We start from the raw sequence: 20,789 nt of genomic DNA, 5'->3' as shown, positions 1-20,789 counted from the left end.
TATGCACAAACGAAAAAACGAAAAAAAAGCTGACAGTTTGGTTTAACTTACTGCAATGATGTTGAAAAAGTCATCATCTCCAAGTGTGTCTAATATGGAGGAGACAGTCTGCCTGGCGATGGTCAGCCTCAGTCCTTTCATGCTCCCACTGACATCGACCAAGATAACAACGTCCTTCGGAGACGTTGCTGCCTGAATGTACCTGAAATATGGCGTCACATTCCAACAGTTGGATACCTTGTTGCAGTACTAATAGAAGAAATCGAAATATTTGCAACAATATGATGCAGCAATGAGAGGAGTGCATTTTGTTTGGTAGTTAGAGGCTTACCACTTCCTGTTTCTACAGTCAAAGCCAATGACACCATGTTCATCTGGATGCCACTTTACACCTGTGAAACAGATCAGGGAGTAAATCAAGAGAACGTATGAGAGAAGGTAACAGAAAATAACATTTCACAGTGGATAAACACAAAACTGTCGCTGTTATACAGTATATGCTGTGTGGTTGTATGTATGAAGCTGACTAGGCTTTTAAAAAACACCAAAAACAAAACACAATCACAAAGAGGTTGGCAAAAATACTTTATGTTTGAAAGGCTGTGGCTTTGCAAACTGACGACCAATGATTTTGTTTCAGATGTATTGAACCTTAGTCAGTGGTGAAAGAAATGATCAGATCCTTTACTTAAAGGAGAAGTGACAACACTATAAAAATACTCCATTATAGGTAAAAGCCCTTTAAAGTACAAAAGTACCAAAAGTATCAATAGTAAAAAAGGACTCACACAGAGTGGCCTCAGTCAGTACTGTATCATTATTATAACCTTCACTTAGGAGGTTATGTTTCAGTTTGGTTTGGTTTGTTAGTATGTTTATCAGCACGATTAGAGAAAAACTACTGTCCTGATTTTCATGAATCTTGGTGGAAGGGTGTAGTATGGGTCAAGGAAGAACCCATCAGATTGTAGAGTGGATCTGTATCAGTGGATACACAGATTATTTTTCACTTCCATTAAAACTGTGAAAGATTGCATTTGGCCTTGGTGGAGGTCTGCAGTCTCCGAGTGTCCTTCTAGTTATATTATTGGATTATTAATATGCAGTTAGATGCAAAAACATTTCAACCACCTTTTGACTATGAGAAATGTGATCGTATTATTTTCACTCAAGAAATTTCTGAATTTTTTGTTTAATCTCTCATCTTCTCACTGGTTTGAAGTGGGCGGGTCTCAGATGAAAACAGGTGATGTCACAAGCTGCAGGATTTAGCAACACTTGAATCTAAACCTGATGATAGTTGGTAGATTGCTCATGTTGCCAGAGCTGTCAATCAAATCTGCCAAACCCACACAGCCCTGATGAAGCAGATTGATGATACAACCCTTGATAAAAGTTTTTTCTTTTTTTTTTTTTTTAATTCGTTTTTTTAAACATTATGTTTGATTCTTGTTCGTGTAGGTTTTAGGGAAATACTTAAGACTTGAGAGGTTTTAACATGTAGGCACTGGCAGTACTATAAAAATATACTATGCAGGATTTTCCTAAAAAAAAAAGAGTGTGAAAACTCATACAAAAGTAACCCCTCACAGTCATCACATATAAAAAAGGTAGTGTCTAGGTGCCAGAACATTAGCAGCAGGTGTCTGAGAGACACAGTGCAGGAAAAAAACAAAAAAACAAGTACACATACAAAAAATAATAATAGTCGCTGAAATCCGGTGCTTGGACAGTGACTTGCAAAGTCAGAAACCAATGAAAATAGGCGTCCATTTAAACCTAACCATGTGCTTTTGTTGCCTAAACCTGACCATGTGCATTTGTTGTTGAAGGAAAAAACATCAATTTGTGACGTAGTGCGTTTATTTTGAAAGAGACTGTATGTAAACGGTAAATTTCCTGTGTAAACAGAAGTGTATTTTGAAAGAAGAAAATGCATGTAACAGGCAGAACTTGACACAGTGTCCCAGAACGTCGGCAACCAACGCACCCAGGGTACCTTGCATGTCGAATCTGGACGTGGAAAGTCTGTGACCAAACGTCAATATGTGTCGAGGTTGGCGTGGGAATGCGTTGAATAGCGAGGCAAAACACCACTTTCACTCACAACATGTAACACAACAGTAACTGACATTCTGCATAGTAAAGCTTTAATGTTGTAGTTGATGAAGGTGCTATTTTACACTGTTTTCTACTCTGTTGGCTGATTTAACCAACAAAATGCATCATATTTCATAAACTCATTATATGTTTTGTAAAGTCTTAATCAGAAAGGTAAAAAGAGCAGTATTTCCCATTTAAATTCAGTGGAGTACAAGCGTGAGGCAGTATAAAATGGAGGTAAAGTTCAAGTACCTCAAAATGTAACTTAGGTAAAGTATATGAGTAGATGTACTTAGTTGCTTTTCACCTCTGCCTACAGTATAAGCCACATATTAAGGGCTCTATCTGTCATTAAGAGTTCAGTGAAGTGTAATTTTCAAATAAAATTAAATAATGAATATATTAGCAAAAGGATGTTGTTAAACACTGGTGAAAGAAATCTCTTTTTATGATACATTAAACAAACAGAGTCCATATCTGCATTAGACTATCATCAGCTGTATCTCATCTCTGTAGCCTCGCTGCAGCACTGCAGTTTCACATCACTGTGATGGTCTGATAAGTTCGGCTGGATCCAGCAGACATGCACTGTTTCTCAGTACGACTTTGGACCCACATGGGCAAATTCTGATTAATTACAGTCTGTATATATGCATCCTCTCTGATGGTCTGTAAAATTACAACATTAACCAAATTACCCTTTTAGTAATTCTAAATCATTTGTTCTGATCTGGGGTTTTTTCCTGCCCTGACGGCTGATGGCTCCCTTGAGACAAGCCTTTCTTTTCCCACACACACACATATAATCTCACACACACACACAGGGACAGACAACGAAATGGGATGACAGAGTGGCAGCACTCACCGGGGTACTGCCTGAAGAATCCCTTAGCGCTCCCAAAGTACTGCCAGATAAGTGTTGGGTCTCTTTCAAAATTATCTACAAATACTTTATTGAGAGCCTCGGACCAGTAAACTCCGTTCACTATGTCAGGATCTGAGAAGGATGTGGGCAAACACACAGAGAGGGGAGAGAAGAAGAGAAACAAGTAAATTAAATGGTGATAATAGTAATCATCCTGGTCACCATTACTGAGAGCACAGTTGACCTTTGTCCCTTATTGACCCCCCTGAAGGAGATACAATGCCTGTGACTAAATCATCCCCTCCCCTCCTCCTGCTGGATGAGCCTCCCTTTGTGCTGTGAACAGAGAGTTATGGGGAGTCCATTATAGCCAAACAAAAGCAGCCCTGGTGATACACAGGGAGAGGTGACACTCCGTTAAAAAACAAGAAGCGACTGAGCAGCTAGCGTATGACAAACATCTTTCCCACCATCCCCCTCTCTGCGCTCTTCCCAGTCTCTCTGAGAGCTCTGCAGTTGCTTTTCCTTTACGTCTGGAACACTATCGATCCCCCAACTCCACTTCACCCAGCCCGTGACACTGATACAGCTTCACCATTTCTCACTTTCACCACTTACTTTCCTCCCTCCTCCTCCTCTCCTCCCCGTTCATCAGCTCACAGTAAGTAAATAATGCTCACATAATCCGGACTGTGCGCATGCTGCGGGCTGAGCTCTCACCTTTGTTGTACATGTTGGTGGGCACCTGCACCACGCTGAGGCTCAGGTTGACTGAAAGGTTATTGAAATGGTCATTGGGCTCCAGGAGGAACTCTCCTCCCAGCTCTACGTTATTCCCCTCCTCGTCCACTTCGTTGATCAGCACAGCGTTGAAGTACTCGTACTGGGGAGAAGAAGGAATACGGCAAAAGTTAGCTGTAATAAAACTATTAGAGCAGTGTTCATATTAAAGGATTGATTAAAATGTTTATAAGTTCATCCGAAAACAATATTGGGGCTGCCACCTTAAAGTCTAAGACACAAATCATTAGTTGGTCAACTGAGATTCCTCAAGTTGAGCAGTCTTTTTTTTTTGGTCAGTCAGTACTTCTAAGGACGTTTCAGTCCCCAGATTTAGCTGCAGAGTGAGTGCTCCTCACTCTCAAGCTGCTCTCTGGTACAGGCAACTGCAAACCAAGACCCAAGGTGAGCCTGACGCCCCTTTAACACTGCCTGTTCAAGGCAGGATTATCGCGCCATTATGCCACCTCGCCATTCTGTACATAAGATACGAGCGACAGAGTTGTCTCGCCTTTAAGCTGCCATGGGACGTAGTAACGGCGCTGAAACAGTGTCTGTGTAAACAGTACAGCTGGCAGAATGGGATCATGGCCATGACAGATGTGATGTTTTGATGTGTTATGTGTGCAACCCACCCCGGGAGATTTAAAAAGCAGCCAATAGCAGTTAGCAGCTAACTTAAAGAAGAAAAACAGTGGTGGCAAATGTCCACAAATTGGGAAAACAATAAGCCAAATAACAGAGAAGGTAAATGACTGTTATTGCTATGTTAATGCCACTGTTATTGTTTATAAAGTGCTGCCAAGAGGCTGATGCTGTTGTGTAATATGTCACGCATGTCGTGCCTCTTTTGGTTAAGGGATGCCGGCATGCAGTCGATGATGTCGCCATCGTTTGGTTCTGTGTTAAAATGTGAAGTAGACATAAAAAGGGACTTAGTTACGGCCCTATAGTGCAATCTCTGTGTAAAAGGGCTTGACTGAGTCGGAGGCAGCTGCCTAGAGGAGTAGAGACTTTGCCCGGTCAGGCTCCACAATAATGGTATCCTCTGCCTTCTGCTTACAGGTAGTGAATTTACAGCTCACAGCAATTTAGTCTGATGCCGTGTTCTAACCCACATTAGCTCATGGGGCTAACTTGCCTTGTTTACTATATTATGTGAACGTCACTGTCACACTGAACCCAGCTCAAACCCTCAAACTCTGTTTGGAAAAATGGAAGGAATAGTTTAATATTCATATTGATCAGCCAAATCCAATTCAACTGATATAATTCTGAGTCAGGTACAGCCCTAAAAACTAGTGCCCATATGGATATTTAAAAGAGTTTTCTAATTGTGGCCCCCTGACTGTTTTTAAATGGCCTGTGGGTTGTCTTTTAAAATATACTAAATGTTGTCCGCCACACAATATTGGTTAATTAAGTAAGTTCACTTTTTCTGTTCACCTCATGATAGCGGGATGATCATATGCAGGCGGACCTAAGGCGTTTTCATAGACAGTAAACAAGCAAGCAAACGGTTACCTAGCAGCAGACATTTCCTGTTAGGTAGCTTACATGGCCACAGCAAACCAGTGTGAAGTCGACAGCAAGGGCCGTTGAATACTTTTTCACTGAATAATGAAACTGTTTCGTTTGTCTTATTTGCACGTGGTTTTTTTTTCCCCAATAACCCATATGAGGCAAAACGAAACTGGCCACCACGTATTTCACACTATCTAATCTAGCTCCTATTGCAAAAAGTTTGGAGACCCCTGAATTACAGCAACCAAAAACTGCATGCATACAGGAATATAAATATTGTTTTACAAAAGGCAGACTTGAAAAAATGTGAACCAATCCTTTAAGGGGTTAGATAAATTTTCCTTATGCAGGTTATGTCTTTCAGAAATCCTAAGTAAAAAAGTACAGAATGAAGTAGTGCAACAGTGAAAGTGTCACAATAACACCAGACTTTGGGCATCAAACACTTACTTTTTCTCATTCTGGTGAATTTTTATGCACCAATTTATGCATTTCCTGCATCAATTTAATGTGTTAAAGTCTTTAATTTCTTCAAATTAAAAGTCCTCTGTTACTTTCATGTTTATACTGGGGGGACAAATGCACATGTTTGAAATATTGAGGGGAATGTGGCCCCTGTGTCCCTCCTTAAAAAAAGACACCTATGCTATTTAGCAATTTTGGGGATCAGTGTTTTGCTCAAGATCACTTTGTGGCAAGAAGCAAGTGGAGATAAATCAGTCTGCTGTGCCACCTCAGCTACAGCTACTCAAAATTAAAAACCGGTCTTTTCATTAAATATAATAACAAGTTTGCATTTTTTTTGTGGATTTCTGTTTAGTTGTTGCAGTTTTAAATGTTCCCAGTGAGTCAAATTGTGCATTAACTACTGCAGTTGTAATCGTCACTGGTCACTGGGGTCTAAGAAGGACCTGGACGTGCAAAGAGGACTTCATGACTGCCAGTAAAGGGTCTGGCCTCCCTTCGCTGAAACCCAACAGTTTGTCTGTCCTGTCCTTCACTGCCTGCCGCTGCAGAAGAAAGACTACCTCATACTCTGTGAGCAGCCTCTCTGTGGCCTGTGGTCCTTATTGTCTGCACTGAGCGAGGGAGAGAGGGAGAGAAAGAGGAGAGATGGAGGGGTGATGGACTTTACAGCATCACACTCGGGGGAGGCCGCGCGGGCATCACCATCAAGCAGCCCCTGACAGCTCATACCACGCCTGAGCAGCTCTCTGACGAGCTGCGGCAGGGCGGGGTGGGGGGGTAGAGGAGATGGTGGTGGTGGTGGGGTGTTGCTGCAGAGAGGGAGCAGCAGGGGAGAGAAACGTGCACGCTCAGCAGAACTGATAGTGCTGTAGAGAGGCACGTTAACCACCAGGGTTATTACTGTAGAGCAGGCCGTGGGACACTGCAGCTCTCTGAGACGCCCCACTGACTCTTACACCACTGCAGTTAGCTGTAGGCCCCGACTGCAGAGATCTGCCCTCCATTACAGGCTGCTGGGCCTTACTGTGTACCCACACAACAATATCTGGAGATGGTGGGTCTCGATAAACTTTACTCTCCTATACACTGAAGGTTTAACAGGCCCTGACTCTCACTGCAGCTTCATGGAGTCAAAACTAATCTTTTCTTGCCCTGGTGTTACGGATCACATCGTTCAAGTGGACATGATTGAAATGTTAGGTTACAGTAATATGTGATCAATAAAAAACATTCAGCATAGGAGCAAAATAAAGTGTGCTTTTCACCATACAAATCAATTAGAGTATTACTCTGTAGCTTCATTTTGTAACAGTGTTACTGGGTCAATTCAAGTTTTTTTATGGTTTGAAAAATGACCATGGTAGCAGCAGCAAATAAAAAACTAAATTATGTGGATTTTAATATTTTCAAACATCCTTTTATAAAATTATTAATTTGTATTTTCTAATACAAGAAATATGAAATACACAGCAAAAAAAGGATTACTAAATGACACTATAATTTTTATTTTTTACTTGTGCTTCAAATGTTTCTCAGTCAGTCACAAAAGCAGAAATTTAGTCCTTTATCTTGACAAGGTATTTGCAGAAAGATTAAGTTTTGAAGCACACAAACAACATTTAAAGAAAACTGTTTTAATATTTTTAAAATGGCCCATATTTTAAAAAATCTACAAGAGGCTTTTTCTAGGATCTCATAAAGGAAAAACTGTTTGCAAACACTTCACCAAAGCAACATTAAACTTAACACATTTTTTTAACTAAGAGCCAAGTCTCTGTTGCTCCATCCGACCTGATCCGCACACCCTTGAACCACCGCCTATACGCTCAGGTCAATGCAAAACACCGGACTGTCCTGACACGAAGCAGCTGAGATAAGAGCCGCCGGCTTATCTCATTGTGGTCAGTGAAATGGTGCGTGAAAAATGTGCGGTGTCAGCGGAGGCGAGGCTGGCTAAATGATGCCACAAGGAGTAATATCATGACATCACATCATTATCACAGGTGGATATTGAATTTTCCTTATTATTTTTTATGGCCTTTAAGATGAAATGTCAGTGATAGGCCTGGATGTCAACTGCTCGAATAAAACTATTCAAATAGGGTGAACTTATTAAAAGTATAGAAGATTTTTCCCATATCATTTCTAATAACACATCAATGGTTTTATATGTATAAGAGGTAGATGTTTGTCTGTGGCAAAATATAAAATGAAAGCCACTGCATCTGTCATAAAATTATGTCAAGTTTACAGAAACATTAATGAAATATTTCAGAAATAAAAATAATGCAAATAATTTAATCAGATGTGTTTTTATATATTTGTGGAGTCCATATTGTTTAATTTAAGGATTACTGGTTTAAGAGATAACAAACTGTCTATGAAGTGGAGAAAATGGGCACTTTGTTTTCTTACAGAAATATATTTCATTTAAAAAAAATGCAATGAAAACAAGTCCGACACAAGCATTAATCCTACATCAAAGTGCATTTTTGTACTAATCTTTAGAAGGCCAAAGCCATACTGCAGATGCTGTAGATGCATTAAAGTTTTGGTGACATATTTTCAAGGATAATGGTGGAAAAAAAACAATATTTCCTTTATTATTACTTAAAAATAGCAGTGGTATTTTCTCTTAAAGGTGTTAAAGCTACCTGCGTTCTTCTGTCTGTGTGAACAGCAGAGAAAGTGGCAGGGAACAAGGTGACTCAAATGTATTCCTATGATGTAAATGCTACTATTAACTGTAAAGTGCTGCCGTTATTTCAGTGTTTTGTTGCTCGACTGGGTTTCCAATCTAGAGCCATGAAAGTGAAACAATGCGCCGCGCAAAAGAGTTTCATTTATCTTTGTCCACTGGACAGAAAGAGGGAGAGGGAGAGAGAAGGAGAGAGAGAGAGAGAGAGAGAGAGAGAGAGAGAGCTAATAAACGACAGAAATACTGCATTCCCTCTGCAGACACGGAGGAAGCTCAGTGCGCCCTGGAAATCCGCAATGAGAGCCGCTAAATAATGTCCTGGAAAGAGTCTGAGCACATGAGCACATCCTGTGAAATAGCATTAAAACTAGAAGCGATGCAGGCCGACTTCTGTCTCCCATTTTCCAAGTCCAATACCTCCTGATATCGAAATATTTAACCATGCATTATAACCTCAAGCACAGCCTTTTATTCTGCATGCAACACCAGGACACTCTCCACTTCTGTATTACTGTACTGAACTTAAAGGCGCTGCAGCAGCTCAGTCCTGCTCTGAGTTATGACAGCATGGCGCCGCAGCCTTCAATATGTGCGGCATTGCTTATCAAAGAAGCATTATGTATCAAAGCGCTGACAGGACATCAGTGTGAAGGACGATGCCAACGCAATTAAAGACTTTTAGGGCCTATTACCCTTCTCTCACCTTGCAGCCCAGCCCAACTAAAAGTGATTCATCCTGCACAATGACACACCACATTTTTAATAATTATGTTCCTCTTTTTCTTTTCCTTTCTTTCTTTCCTTTTCTTTTGTCCGGGACAAACCTCACCTGCAGGTCGGGATTATCCTCATGCTGATGGTGCGCTTCTTCTGCAGCCTCCACCAGCCGCTGAGAGGAGGGACAAAGGTTACTCAATAAGTGTAGTGTGACATGTTTAAAATAAATGTTAATGACCATATTAAACATGCATATTTTTTTAAACTTAATAAAGATTTCTAGTGAGCCCATTTATTCCCAGAAGTTTGTCCACACTCAGACTTGCTGTTTGCACATTGCTCTGCCTCTCTATTATTTTCAAACCCCAACAAACGTCATCCCACTGAGGAGGAACATGATGGAGGGCCACTGCCAGGCTTTAGATTAATCTTTGGATGAAATCCATATCCAGCTTTTGCTTTAAGTTGAACTCAATAATAAGATCTGACGCCAGTACTCTCTCTCCCTCCTTGGCAAACCCTGATAGTATTTTTTTTAAAGGGTAAAAAATATGCATAAAATGTGGGCCACTACTGTGGAGTGCCGCTGTGAGATGATTGATGGAGGCAGGTTGGAGCAGGATTTCATGCCGTGTACCAAAAGCAGCGATGGCTTCTGTAATAGCCTAACTCCACTTCTGCAAAATGTGCTTGGCTCTGTGTTTCCGGGGGAAATGCCACCTAAACGTTACAGTCCCTCTCGCCTTCGGAGCCAAGCAGGTAATTAACATCTGTCACACGTGTCAAAATAACTGCTATATAAACACAACGGAGGCGGTGGTGGCCAAATTCAATTGACCCCCATGGCGAGATCTCATGTTGTCAGCACTTGGCAAATAATAACAATAATAAAAAAAACATCATGTAATAAATGTAATGTTTTGTGATTTATAATAGAGAATACAGTGGTGGGCCTGTGCATAATTTTCCTTCTGTAGACACCCGACCTCTGCCGCTTTATTGAGGTCACTGCCTCGCTTTTCAATTTGGTGCAAAAGTGATGACGTCATTATATTAGAATTTATCACACCTGTGCTTTATTTATTTATTTTTCTCGTGTATACTGTTTCACATAATTAAAAACAGGTTTTAATGTCTTGATGCATCTCAGGGAGTCAAACCACGTTTATTAAATTAAGCGCTGTCCTTATTGGTGTAATTTCCAGGCTGAGGTGTCATGAATTGTCGCACACATGGGATCAGGCGGGGGGAGATAACCCTTATCATTTCCCAGCAGTCCCTGCGAGGTGCAGCATTAAAATGGTTACAAGCTCCTGTGCGCTGAGGTCGCAGTCAGGCTGCTGCTGTGGGGCTGACAGCAGCTTAGGCCTGGACTGTAATATATTACATGAAGGGCCATATTACAGACAAACCTTTTGCATTAAGTACAGATTTGGTCTTTCAACATTATACAGCAGTCTAATCTGCTCAGTTTAGGGAGTGTACGAAAATTAGGCCTATTGTGTTAGGGAGGGGGGCATGCTTGACTTAAAAAAATTAATACCCTCCCTATTTATCAATAATATCTTCTATCTAAAAATAATACAACAGAATATTTGAGCAGTGTACAGTTACAAGAGGGGTTTTAATCAAGTTCTTCCCATTTGATTGGACCCCTAAAAAGTGGGCGGGTTTACATTTTAGTTCAACATGGAAGTTATAGCAAAATCCAGCCCTGAGTGCACTGTTGGCTCCATAGACTTCCCTCGCCACTCCATCAGAAGGAGGACAAGGGAGCGATGAATGAATTAGACCTCTGCCACGTTGTTTTAGTAATAAAAACATAGATTTCGCCCACTGATATCCAAACACATGTCTCTTGCTGTCTCTCTCCATATTGCTGTTAGCTACAACTCAAACAGTGAAGTGTGGTTTTGATTGGATGAAATTTGTAAGCACCCCTGAGTGCAAGATGAGTCATCGAACAGATGAAACCAATTGACTTAGTTTTACAGAAAGAGAAAAAAACATGGAGTTTAATTTAAAAATACTCTGACACTGATTTTCTTTTACACATCAGGCATATAACAAAAGGTAAATAATCAATGAACAAGGACACAAAATTAAAACTTCCATTTCATGTGGATATGTTAACAAAAACAATAATTTTCACATAGCCACCAAACTGCCCATTAGAAGAAGAGTTAGCGCCTGCGAAAAATTTGGCAAACTCAACAAAATGCTGCCCAGATATTCCAGAAATCAATCAATGATTATCAATCTTCAGTCGTGTGCATTATCAGTATATCCCAAACTGTGCAGTATCTATACATCCTACGTGGGATAATGTGAATTCAGCCATTCTGCCTTCTATTTATTATCATATCACTGTTTTTACTAATGCTTCTTGTTTGCGCTTTCCTGTTTGCTGCTGTAATGATGCAAATATCTTATCTTAGAAACTATAGACACAAAATTAAATGCTTTTTATTGCACATGTTTAATATTGTTTACCTACCCTGGTGGCCTCTGCTTTTTTCCGAAACACTTCCTCCATCTTCACAGCCAGGTTTTTGACCAGTTTCACACCGTCAATTTCTTCCACTCTGACTGACTTTTCAGGTTCTTTATATTTCTGAAAATAACCAGAAAACAAAAATGTGGCATCGACAGAGAGGTCGGCAGTAAATCATAAAACACTGGCTGCAGGAAATCACACTGCAAACCTTCTGAACTCACAGGGTTGATAAACTTATTTTGAGTGTCTTAAATGTCCACAAATTCATTAAGATAATCTTTTCTCTGTGTGTTCTGCAACATTTCAGAGCACCGTTGTTTGACTCCAGAGAGATGGGGAATTGTTAAACAAGGCTTATAAGGCTTCACATGTTGGCTGACAAGCTGCATGCAGCCAGTCTCAGATGAACGCTTGATAAAACCCTCCCTGCAACACAGAATGATTGATAGTCTTTATCCTGTCTCAGTCATTGGCTGCACGTGCTGCTTCTTCCTCCGTGATTGGCTGAAGATGGCCATGTTGGGTGGCCGGGGGGGTTGGGGAGGCGGGGCTGGATCTGAAGGCTATGCATGGTAAGAGGGTAATTGAAATGGAGTCAAAGCACAGGAGAAAGATAATAACGTGTCAAGCTTGGGCGATTCTGGGTAATGAACTACACCTCACATAATGCTGATTCTGCTGTACGCACAGGACCTCCAGTGATACAGAACAAAGCCCGCCACAGCTCCGAGGAATATAACATTACATAATCCCACACCTGCCTGGCGCACACACACACACACACACACACACGTGAACATGCCAGATAAAAACAAAAAAACTGATCCTCTCAGGTTGTCCAGTCAGCTACATCACACACACTTCCAATAACCTTATCTAAAAATAAACACAGGCCGCGTCGGGCTCGTAGCACATATTCAAACATATTACACATTGTGTGGACACAAAAACACACACACACCAGTACATGAGGCGACAAATTACCTACTGAAAGGAAGAGTGTGGGCTCGCAGTGGAGCAGAACAGTTCATTTCACGCCTGTCCTCCTCGCCTCAGCACCCCGAGTCCCCCAGTCCCCCCCTCCCCCTCCCTCACACTCCCCCAGTCATCAAGAGGAGGTTAAGCCCCATCCATCAAAAGCACTGATCATGATTATTGATTAGAGTAATGACCAACGCAGGAGTGAGGCCGGGAGCCCGAACAGTCCCGGTGTTCCCCCCTTTCCAGAAATCTTAGTGAAATCGGGTAATTCACCACAAAAGCATCTAATGATCAGCCTTAATGACCAGCCCCTAACGACCCGTCAGCTCCCTCACAGCTCACTGCTTTGTGCTGACTGGCTCGGCACAGCTCTCTCCAGACATGCCTCCATGAACAGGAACACGAGCAAAATGCTTACATACACACAAAGAAAGAGAACAAATCTGCAGGGCATGTTGCAAAAAGAAAATGTGTACAGAGATGAATATTTGGTAACAAATGGAAGGACAGAGCTTCAGCTATCACCACACTTAAAATCTTATCATATATCAGGGAGCTGTCACCTCAGTGCAAGGAGGTCCGAGGTTTGGACCCAGGAGCCGCTTTCTATACGCAGTTTGAACACTCTCCCCATATTTGCGTGGACCTCCTCTGGTTCCTCCGCTTTCGTCCCACCCTCCAAGACACGCAGCATTTTTAGTCCTGCTGCTGCCCTTGGTTGAAGCACCGGCCTCAGAACTGGAGTTGGTCCCTGGACGCGGCGCTGTGATAGCCCAAAGCTCCTGAAACAGTGAGGATGGGTCAAATGTTGAGGATTAACAAACATGACGGGGACTCATGTTGTAACTGCAAGAAGAGAGTAAAGAGTTTTTATAGACACAGGGATCACAGTGACACAGCTGAAAATAGTCAATGCAGGATTTATACTGTATATGAAATAAATGGAAGCCATGTTCACTGAGGGAGAATAGAAACCACTGTGCAGTCCTGTAACAAATACACCTCTGAAAATTAAACTCGGGTGTCTGAGAGATGTTAATTCAATTTTGCTGTCATTTTGTGGTGCTCTTGAACTTAAATGCATCATTAGAAGGTGTCTCCAAATTTTTTGATCTTCAGGGACCCCTCTTCTATCATTGAGTGAAGTCATCGTAAGTCATATTTTATGGATATTTTATACTATATTAAATGCATAACAATAACAGTACAGAACAACTGATAAACTTCACAGTTAACCAGTAACTGCAGGACGTTTGTGTAAAACAAGTGATTCTGATCAATTTTGAGCAGATTATTTCTTGTAGAATTTTGCATCAGAGATAAGTTTTCCTGACATTTTTGTACGATTCTCTGTATTTTTGTTTTTTTAAAATCAACCATACATACTTAACAGGCATCTTGTTTGACAAATACAGTGTTTTCTTCTCCCTGACATGTCGACATTGCTCTATTTGCTCTTTAGTTGGTTTAACTGCATACTTTTTTAATGCAGGACGATACTGAGAGTGGAGGCTCTGTGAATATAACTTGTGCTCAGGTCTTCATCGTGCCCTTATCCTGTGGGATTTGTGAGAAGTTACGATCTTAAATAATAATCTAAACAATTTCATTTAGTTTACTTAACAGAAATAAATGAAATGCTGAGAAAAAGGCCTGCTGTTTTCAGTTACCTTAAACCTCTTTAAATCAAGAAAGGCCTGTGATCCCTCATGAAGTTTTGGTGACCCTTAGGGAGTTTAGGACCCCCAGGTTGAGAACCAGTGCTGTGAGTAATTGACACAGCATTGAAAACACCTTTCACTACAATGCAATAAATTCAACACTACACCACAAAGCCTCACAACAAGCGAACAGCCAAAACAGAAAAAAGTTAAAACAGGATATTTAAGGTAAGGTGTTATTTATTGCATGTTGGCTGTATTGTAGTGTATTTTACAAAAAACAGGATTTAAACCCAACATGCATTTAGTGCAACCTGCCCAGCAAAAAAGAGTTTTAACTTGCTGACGAGACAGAAAAGAGACGTGAGACAATTGAGTCTGCAACCTTCTTAAAAAGCCGTTATTTATTCTGGCTATAACCTAAAGTGCCGGTAACCTACTGTAAATGCCTGAGGTGTGATAGATAGATATGCAGGAACATAACCCTTCATCAGGGTGCAACTGAGCTTCTTGTGTGTCCTCTGTTACAAACCCGTGTTATGTGGCCAAGCTTTTATCAGACCCACAGAACTTTAATTTAAATTCCAGCGCAGATCCCAGAGTTTTAAATATGATCTAATGTAATATAATACGTCAGGCTGCATTTAGTTTGCATGAAACAATGCACAAGATTTCCAGAACATTTACTTTTGATGTAATGAGACGGCCATAAAAACACCGTGTGCTGAGTTTGAATATTTCACATGGTCGAAGTATCATATAATCTGTTGAAATGAGTAGATCTTAATAAAAAACTGTCACAGAGAGTGGATGTACTTTTTTAAATGCAAGGCTTCTTAAATATGATAACATTACTTTTTTTTGCTTTTGTGCGTGATATTTTGTCCACTCCATATCTCCGCATTTTCTGTCTTTTCCCCTGTTTTGTAAAGTGAAAATTTCCTGACTTATTGACAAGGGCGTAGATTTCCTTTCAACATGGGGTGGGAGAAATGAAACTGGGGGTTTTGGGATCCTCCACTTGCACATTTTGATAATCAAACACTTAATTTCTGCAATCTGGTGATTTTTTTATGCACTGATTTGTTCATTTTCTGCATCAATGTATGGTGCAAATGTACTGAATTTTGTCAAAATAAAAGTCTTTATTGGGGGAGACAAATGCACATGCTTTAAAATTTGAGGGGGCTGTATCCCCTGCGTCTCCTCTGAAATATACACCTACGGGGGAGAAATTTAAGGCTAATGTCTTTTAAAACGCCCTAAAATATAAATGTAATGCGTGAACAAGTAACCTTTAACGCATCTATATATAAGTAAAGGAGACTTAAATCACATGATCAGCATTCTGATGAACAGTTCACTGTTCACCCACCTGACTCACCAGAGGCCTGCGTGGGAAAACAGAGCCCACCTTTGCCATCAAGTGGTCAGAAAGTTAAATCTACTGCACTGGGTCATCACTCAATTCTCTGCTGATTTCACTTGTCTTATCAACACCCCCCCCCCACTATCGAACCCAACCACACACACACTTATTCAATTTGTCTCCTTGTCGCATTCATATCCAGAGGTTGAAACTCTTGACTCCAGAGAGTTAACTGGAGAGATGAGATGAGAGAGGAATCACAGCCGTGGTTAATGGGCCGTGTCAGGTACAAACACACACACACACACACACACACACAGACACACACACACACACACACACACACACACACACACACACACACACACACACACACACAGAGCTCTGTCCCTGCCAAACACACCTGAGTCTCCTCTAAAATAACGCATCAGCATTCAGCTGAGAGACATAAATGTCTCTGCATCCATTACACAGAGAATACAGCATTACATCGCACAATGTGTGTAACTACATGACCATCAGACAAGAGTAAAACATGCATTTGTGCTCACACCAGACGGGGAAATAAGACGAATACCTTTTGCAGTAGTTGGGATCCGGAATATTTTGCAGAAATGGATTTAATTTCTCCACCGAATGCTGAAGCCCAGAGCTTTACGCTACAACACAAACAGACAAAAGGCAGTTTAGCCGAATGTGCATAAAAATGTGCAAAAGAAATACACAGAAAGCTAAAGGTTTGAATTAATTATATATAAGTAGCAGCCTATCTAAGTTATCGTCTAAAGTTTGAGCAGCACTTGGCCGTAGTTTTAAATCTCATGGTACTTTCTTCCTCCTGAACACTCTCTGTCCTCTTCTCACCCCAGCTGCCTTTAAATGTCTTCAATCTCTCTTCAGCTGTCATTTTCTTTTAGCTTTTTTTCCCGGACACCATCAGTCGAAAGATTATCGTCATGGCCCAGTGTCCCTGACCTTCACTCTCCTGACAGATGATTGCTTGTAATTCTGATGATCTATACTGTAGTTATTGGAGCTCCTTCTATTAAACTGTAAATGACTCTGGCTACGCGTGTCAGCAAAGTCCTGTGCTTACAATGTAGGAGAAAGTTACCGTAAGAGATGTAGATGCGGCTTTAAAGAATGCGGCCTGTTTTAAGGATTCAAAAATGAAGGAAAACTAAATTTATTTACGTATGTTTAAAAAAATAAAGGATTTGTAGCTATGTGTGGTGGTTGAACCGTCCTCATCTGCAGGGCCGACTTTTTAAAAACAGTTTAGAGGTATTAAAGCACAACCTTTTCCCCAAACACTTTTTCAAAGATTCCCCAAAATGGAATTATTTCATCTCAAGTTAATGTACTGGTTTGCAAACTCTTATTTATTTTTGATGTAATATTGTCGATCTTAAACTAAACCAACTATTTAAATACACTGAAGAAAAATACTCCAGATATTTTATCTTTTAAAGGTGCACAATCTGGCCTTTTTGGGGTTGTGCAGTGAGTTTAAAAGAGTGCGACTGGCTTTTTGAATATGCATTTACATTTTATTTTATTTTGGATTTTCCATAGTCTTGGGTTTGAATTATTATTGGTAAAAATAGGAAAGAATCCTGGCCCGAATATAAAAAAAAAACATCCTGGGGAAAAAAAGTTCCTCAAGCAAAAGGTTTTAAGTTGAAATACTCTCCCAATCATCTGCAGATACAATCTGAGATATAATGAAAATTGAGATTCACCATCAGCCTATCATTATCATGATATGTGGAGAATTGGATATTAATTGATTACACTTGTAAAGGCCTGCAGAATTGAGAAATTAAACAACATACAGTTATCAGAAAAGTTTGAAAGCTAATCCAAAAATAACCCTGCTTTTAGTAAGTTGAATTATTTTACATTCAGGGAAAAAAGACTGAGATAAAAGTGCCTCTAAAAATGAAAGATATAAAAAAGTCAGTCTTGAATTTTGGGCAAAATCAAACCAGTGGAGCCGAATATCACTGATTATTTCTGAACACATAGAATAATTATTGTCATTTTGTCAATTTATTGACTGTATATACAATTATATGACGAAATTAGACAAAGAAGAGAGTTAGGTGTAGCCTTAACCTCTTTGTTGCAGCAGTTTTTGCTAAAATTACATCTGTAATTACTTGTTTCCTCCCCCTCTCTCAAAACTACCACTCTCTGCCCTGTAAGTGATGAATTAAACCTGTAATACGGCCCAGACAGAGGTCTGATTAAATTAAACTCCACATCAGTCATTTTAAGGCAAACAGCCAAACTAAAATCAGATGCATTTGGAGATTTTCACCCCTAAAAAACCCAACCTATCAGAACCTGTAACCTGTTTAAACCTCCTTAAATTAAGTTACATCTGACCCAAAATGCCCATTTAAAAATGCTACTCCTGCTACATGTCCTGCCTGTCAGAAATCTACACATCAGTAAATTCCATGTGAAACAAACTTGCAGAGCTGCCTCTCACTCACACAGACAGAGGGATCCCTTGCTGGGACCCCGCCACCTCCACCACGTTCAAGCCGACGAGGATCCAGAGCAGAAGGAAGCTGCTGCTACTGCTGCTGCTGCTGCTGCTGCTGCTGCACGTGTGCGAGACCAGGATCCTCCAGTTCATCAGCATCTTCAGATCCGCTTATAAAATATCTTCTGTACAGTAAAAAAATCCCGTCCCAGCAGCAGCAGCGTGCAGGACTGCTGGACCCCGGTGCACCGTCTCCAGCCGCGGCACTGCCAGCACGTCCCCTACTGTATTTGATAGAGAGAGAGAGAGAGAGAGAGAGAGAGAGAGAGAGAGAGAGAGAGAGAGAGAGAGAGAAAAGGAGGAGGAGGTGGAGGAGGAGGAAGGGGAGGGGGGGGGGGGGGTTAGAGCATCACCCTCCAGCCTCCATACTCGCTGCTCATTCTGCCTTTCTCTGAGGAGGGAAACCCCTCTTTAGTCGGCTCTCTGCTGCAGGACGCACGGACCTTTTTTATTCCTGGAGACGCGTCGTCTGCATGTTTGCAACATGTACATCTCGCATCCTGAGGAGGCTGAGGAGACAAGGGGGGTTCCTCTCTTTTTCAGCTGAGAGGAACAACATGGACAGGTGTTACCGGCCACAGAGAAACTGAAACATTAAATTCATCTGCAAAATGCTGAAAAATCAAACACTGAACTTTGGTTCTCCTCCGCGACGCGCTCACGTCGGCTGTTGAGAAGTTGTTGCATTTAACGCTGACGCTGCATCATACTGTACTTGATGTACTGTATTGTCCCCAAGCTCCATGAGGCGCTCACAAAAACCTGCGGAAGCGTGTGTTTTTACTCTAAATGTGATCATGTAGCCTAGTGCATGGATGACACAATGGAATCTTAAGCACATTAAGGTCTAAATGAGAAGCACAGAATGAGGGGAGATTCCTGACCTAAGATGGCTCTGTGGGTGATAATGAGACTGCAGATATCTGGAGAAGGCGTCCGCACTGCCAGCAGCACAGTAAAGAAAAAAAACGGTTTATCATGGGAGTCATTTGGGTTTGAGAAGATATGTGCACACTGAGTGAAGATTATAAATACTATAAAACAACCACAACGAGAGAGACAGTGGTGAAATAAGTAGGCTATTTAAATCAGGGGTGTGAAAACTCATTTTAGTTCAGGGGCCACATACAGACCAATCTGATCTCAAGTGAGTCCGACCTGTGAAACCACTGCATAATAATCTATAAATACCAACCCCTTCATTTTTTCCCCTTTTTTTAGTGTAAAGAAAATGATTCTGAAAATGTTCATCCATTTACAAAACACATGATGGACAGCCTGTGAACTCCTTAGAAAAATGTTCAGATTCAACAGTATGTCTCAGTTTTTCCACACTCAGTGCAGTCTACTAGTCATTTTCATCACATGTGCATTTTTTTCATAATTTTCCACTGAAGTGAAAGCTATTGAAGAAGCAGGTGAAGTTCTGTCAGTGTCTTTGCAGCAGGGTTCTACTAATATTGTTATAATACATAAGTCTGATACATTTCTTTTTTTGTACTTAAGCTGCTGGTTGACAATATTTTGCACAATGTTCAATATCTTTAAATATGACTATAGCAGGTAGGCCTACTCATTGTTATTTCAGAGAGCTGTATTCTCAGAGTGGAAAAGCCTCTGAGGCTGTATTTTACATTAAGTATCTGCTCACTGTTTAACTTGTCCCTGAAACCTCTCAGCCCTCACAAGTGCATCAATATTAGGTGTGAAAAGTCATCTTGTGGGCCGGTTCTGGCCCCCAGGCTGTATGTTTGACACCCCTGATTTAAATGATTAACTTGAGTAAAAGTACCACACTATACAAATACTGCATTACAAGTAAAAGTCTTGCACCCAAAATTTCACTTAGCCTACAAAAGTATTGGCAACAAAATGAAATTAAAAAAGTAAAATAGGCCTAATGCAGAGTGGCTCATGTCAGTGATTATTGTTATTGATGTATAAAAATGTAGCTTACTGTGTACTTAAATGCTGTACTTGGTCATGGTGGAGCTAATTCTATTTTTTTTTTTTTTTGGTAGTTTAATCTGTGTGTAAACTCCTAATCTGAAAAGTATTAATAACTATAGCTCTTAAATAAATGCAGTGAAGTTAAAAGTAGGCACTATTTCCTGCTGAAATGTAGTGAATAAAAGTATAAAGTAGCATAAAATGGAAATACTCAATTACAGTGGGCTAGTTGAGTAAATGTACTTAGTTACTTTCCATTATTGGGGAGAGTACACGTGTAGGAGAAAATCTAGGAGTAGAATCTCCTCTTAACTTTGTGTTTTTGTCTATATTTGGCTGAACTCTAATAATTCATCACTTTGGCCCTTGACGTCACTCACCTTCAACTTTTCCACGTGGACCCCGCAGATTATTGCAGGTGTAGCATCTCTCCCGCGTGACAGGTGCAGAAACAACTCCTCCTGTATTGAGACATAAAGTTCGGGTGTGTGCGCCACATTCATCAGAGCTCAGTGTATAAAATAAGAGCGGAAGATGTTCCCACCGTCTTCTCTAAACGCTGATTAGGAAGCGATAATGATGTCAAGACAGCAGGCGGGTTGATGCACCATCCCTCCACCTC

At 40.8% G+C, this 20,789-nt stretch overlaps 1 protein-coding gene across 1 annotated transcript in view; it reads right to left on the bottom strand.

The window, feature by feature from the left end:
• The window catches only part of cacna2d3 (calcium channel, voltage dependent, alpha2/delta subunit 3), a 47,474-nt gene extending 26,685 nt beyond the window's left edge, over nt 1-20,789 (bottom strand). Inside the window, exons 1-11 of the mRNA XM_050039043.1 lie at nt 20,548-20,789; nt 18,661-18,760; nt 18,165-18,441; nt 16,241-16,322; nt 13,197-13,415; nt 11,653-11,769; nt 9,268-9,327; nt 3,689-3,851; nt 2,969-3,100; nt 332-392; nt 52-202 (exon numbers count right to left, since the gene is read on the bottom strand). Coding sequence (XP_049895000.1) covers nt 52-202; nt 332-392; nt 2,969-3,100; nt 3,689-3,851; nt 9,268-9,327; nt 11,653-11,769; nt 13,197-13,415; nt 16,241-16,322; nt 18,165-18,316 — 1,137 coding nt within the window. The 5' untranslated portion in view covers nt 18,317-18,441; nt 18,661-18,760; nt 20,548-20,789. The remainder of the gene's footprint in view (nt 1-51; nt 203-331; nt 393-2,968; nt 3,101-3,688; nt 3,852-9,267; nt 9,328-11,652; nt 11,770-13,196; nt 13,416-16,240; nt 16,323-18,164; nt 18,442-18,660; nt 18,761-20,547) is intronic.

This window comes from Epinephelus moara, chromosome 24, assembly GCF_006386435.1.
Source record: "Epinephelus moara isolate mb chromosome 24, YSFRI_EMoa_1.0, whole genome shotgun sequence".
NCBI lineage: Eukaryota > Metazoa > Chordata > Actinopteri > Perciformes > Serranidae > Epinephelus > Epinephelus moara.
The sequence above is the reverse complement of the archived record's forward strand: the minus strand, read 5'-3'. Positions and strand labels throughout refer to the sequence as shown.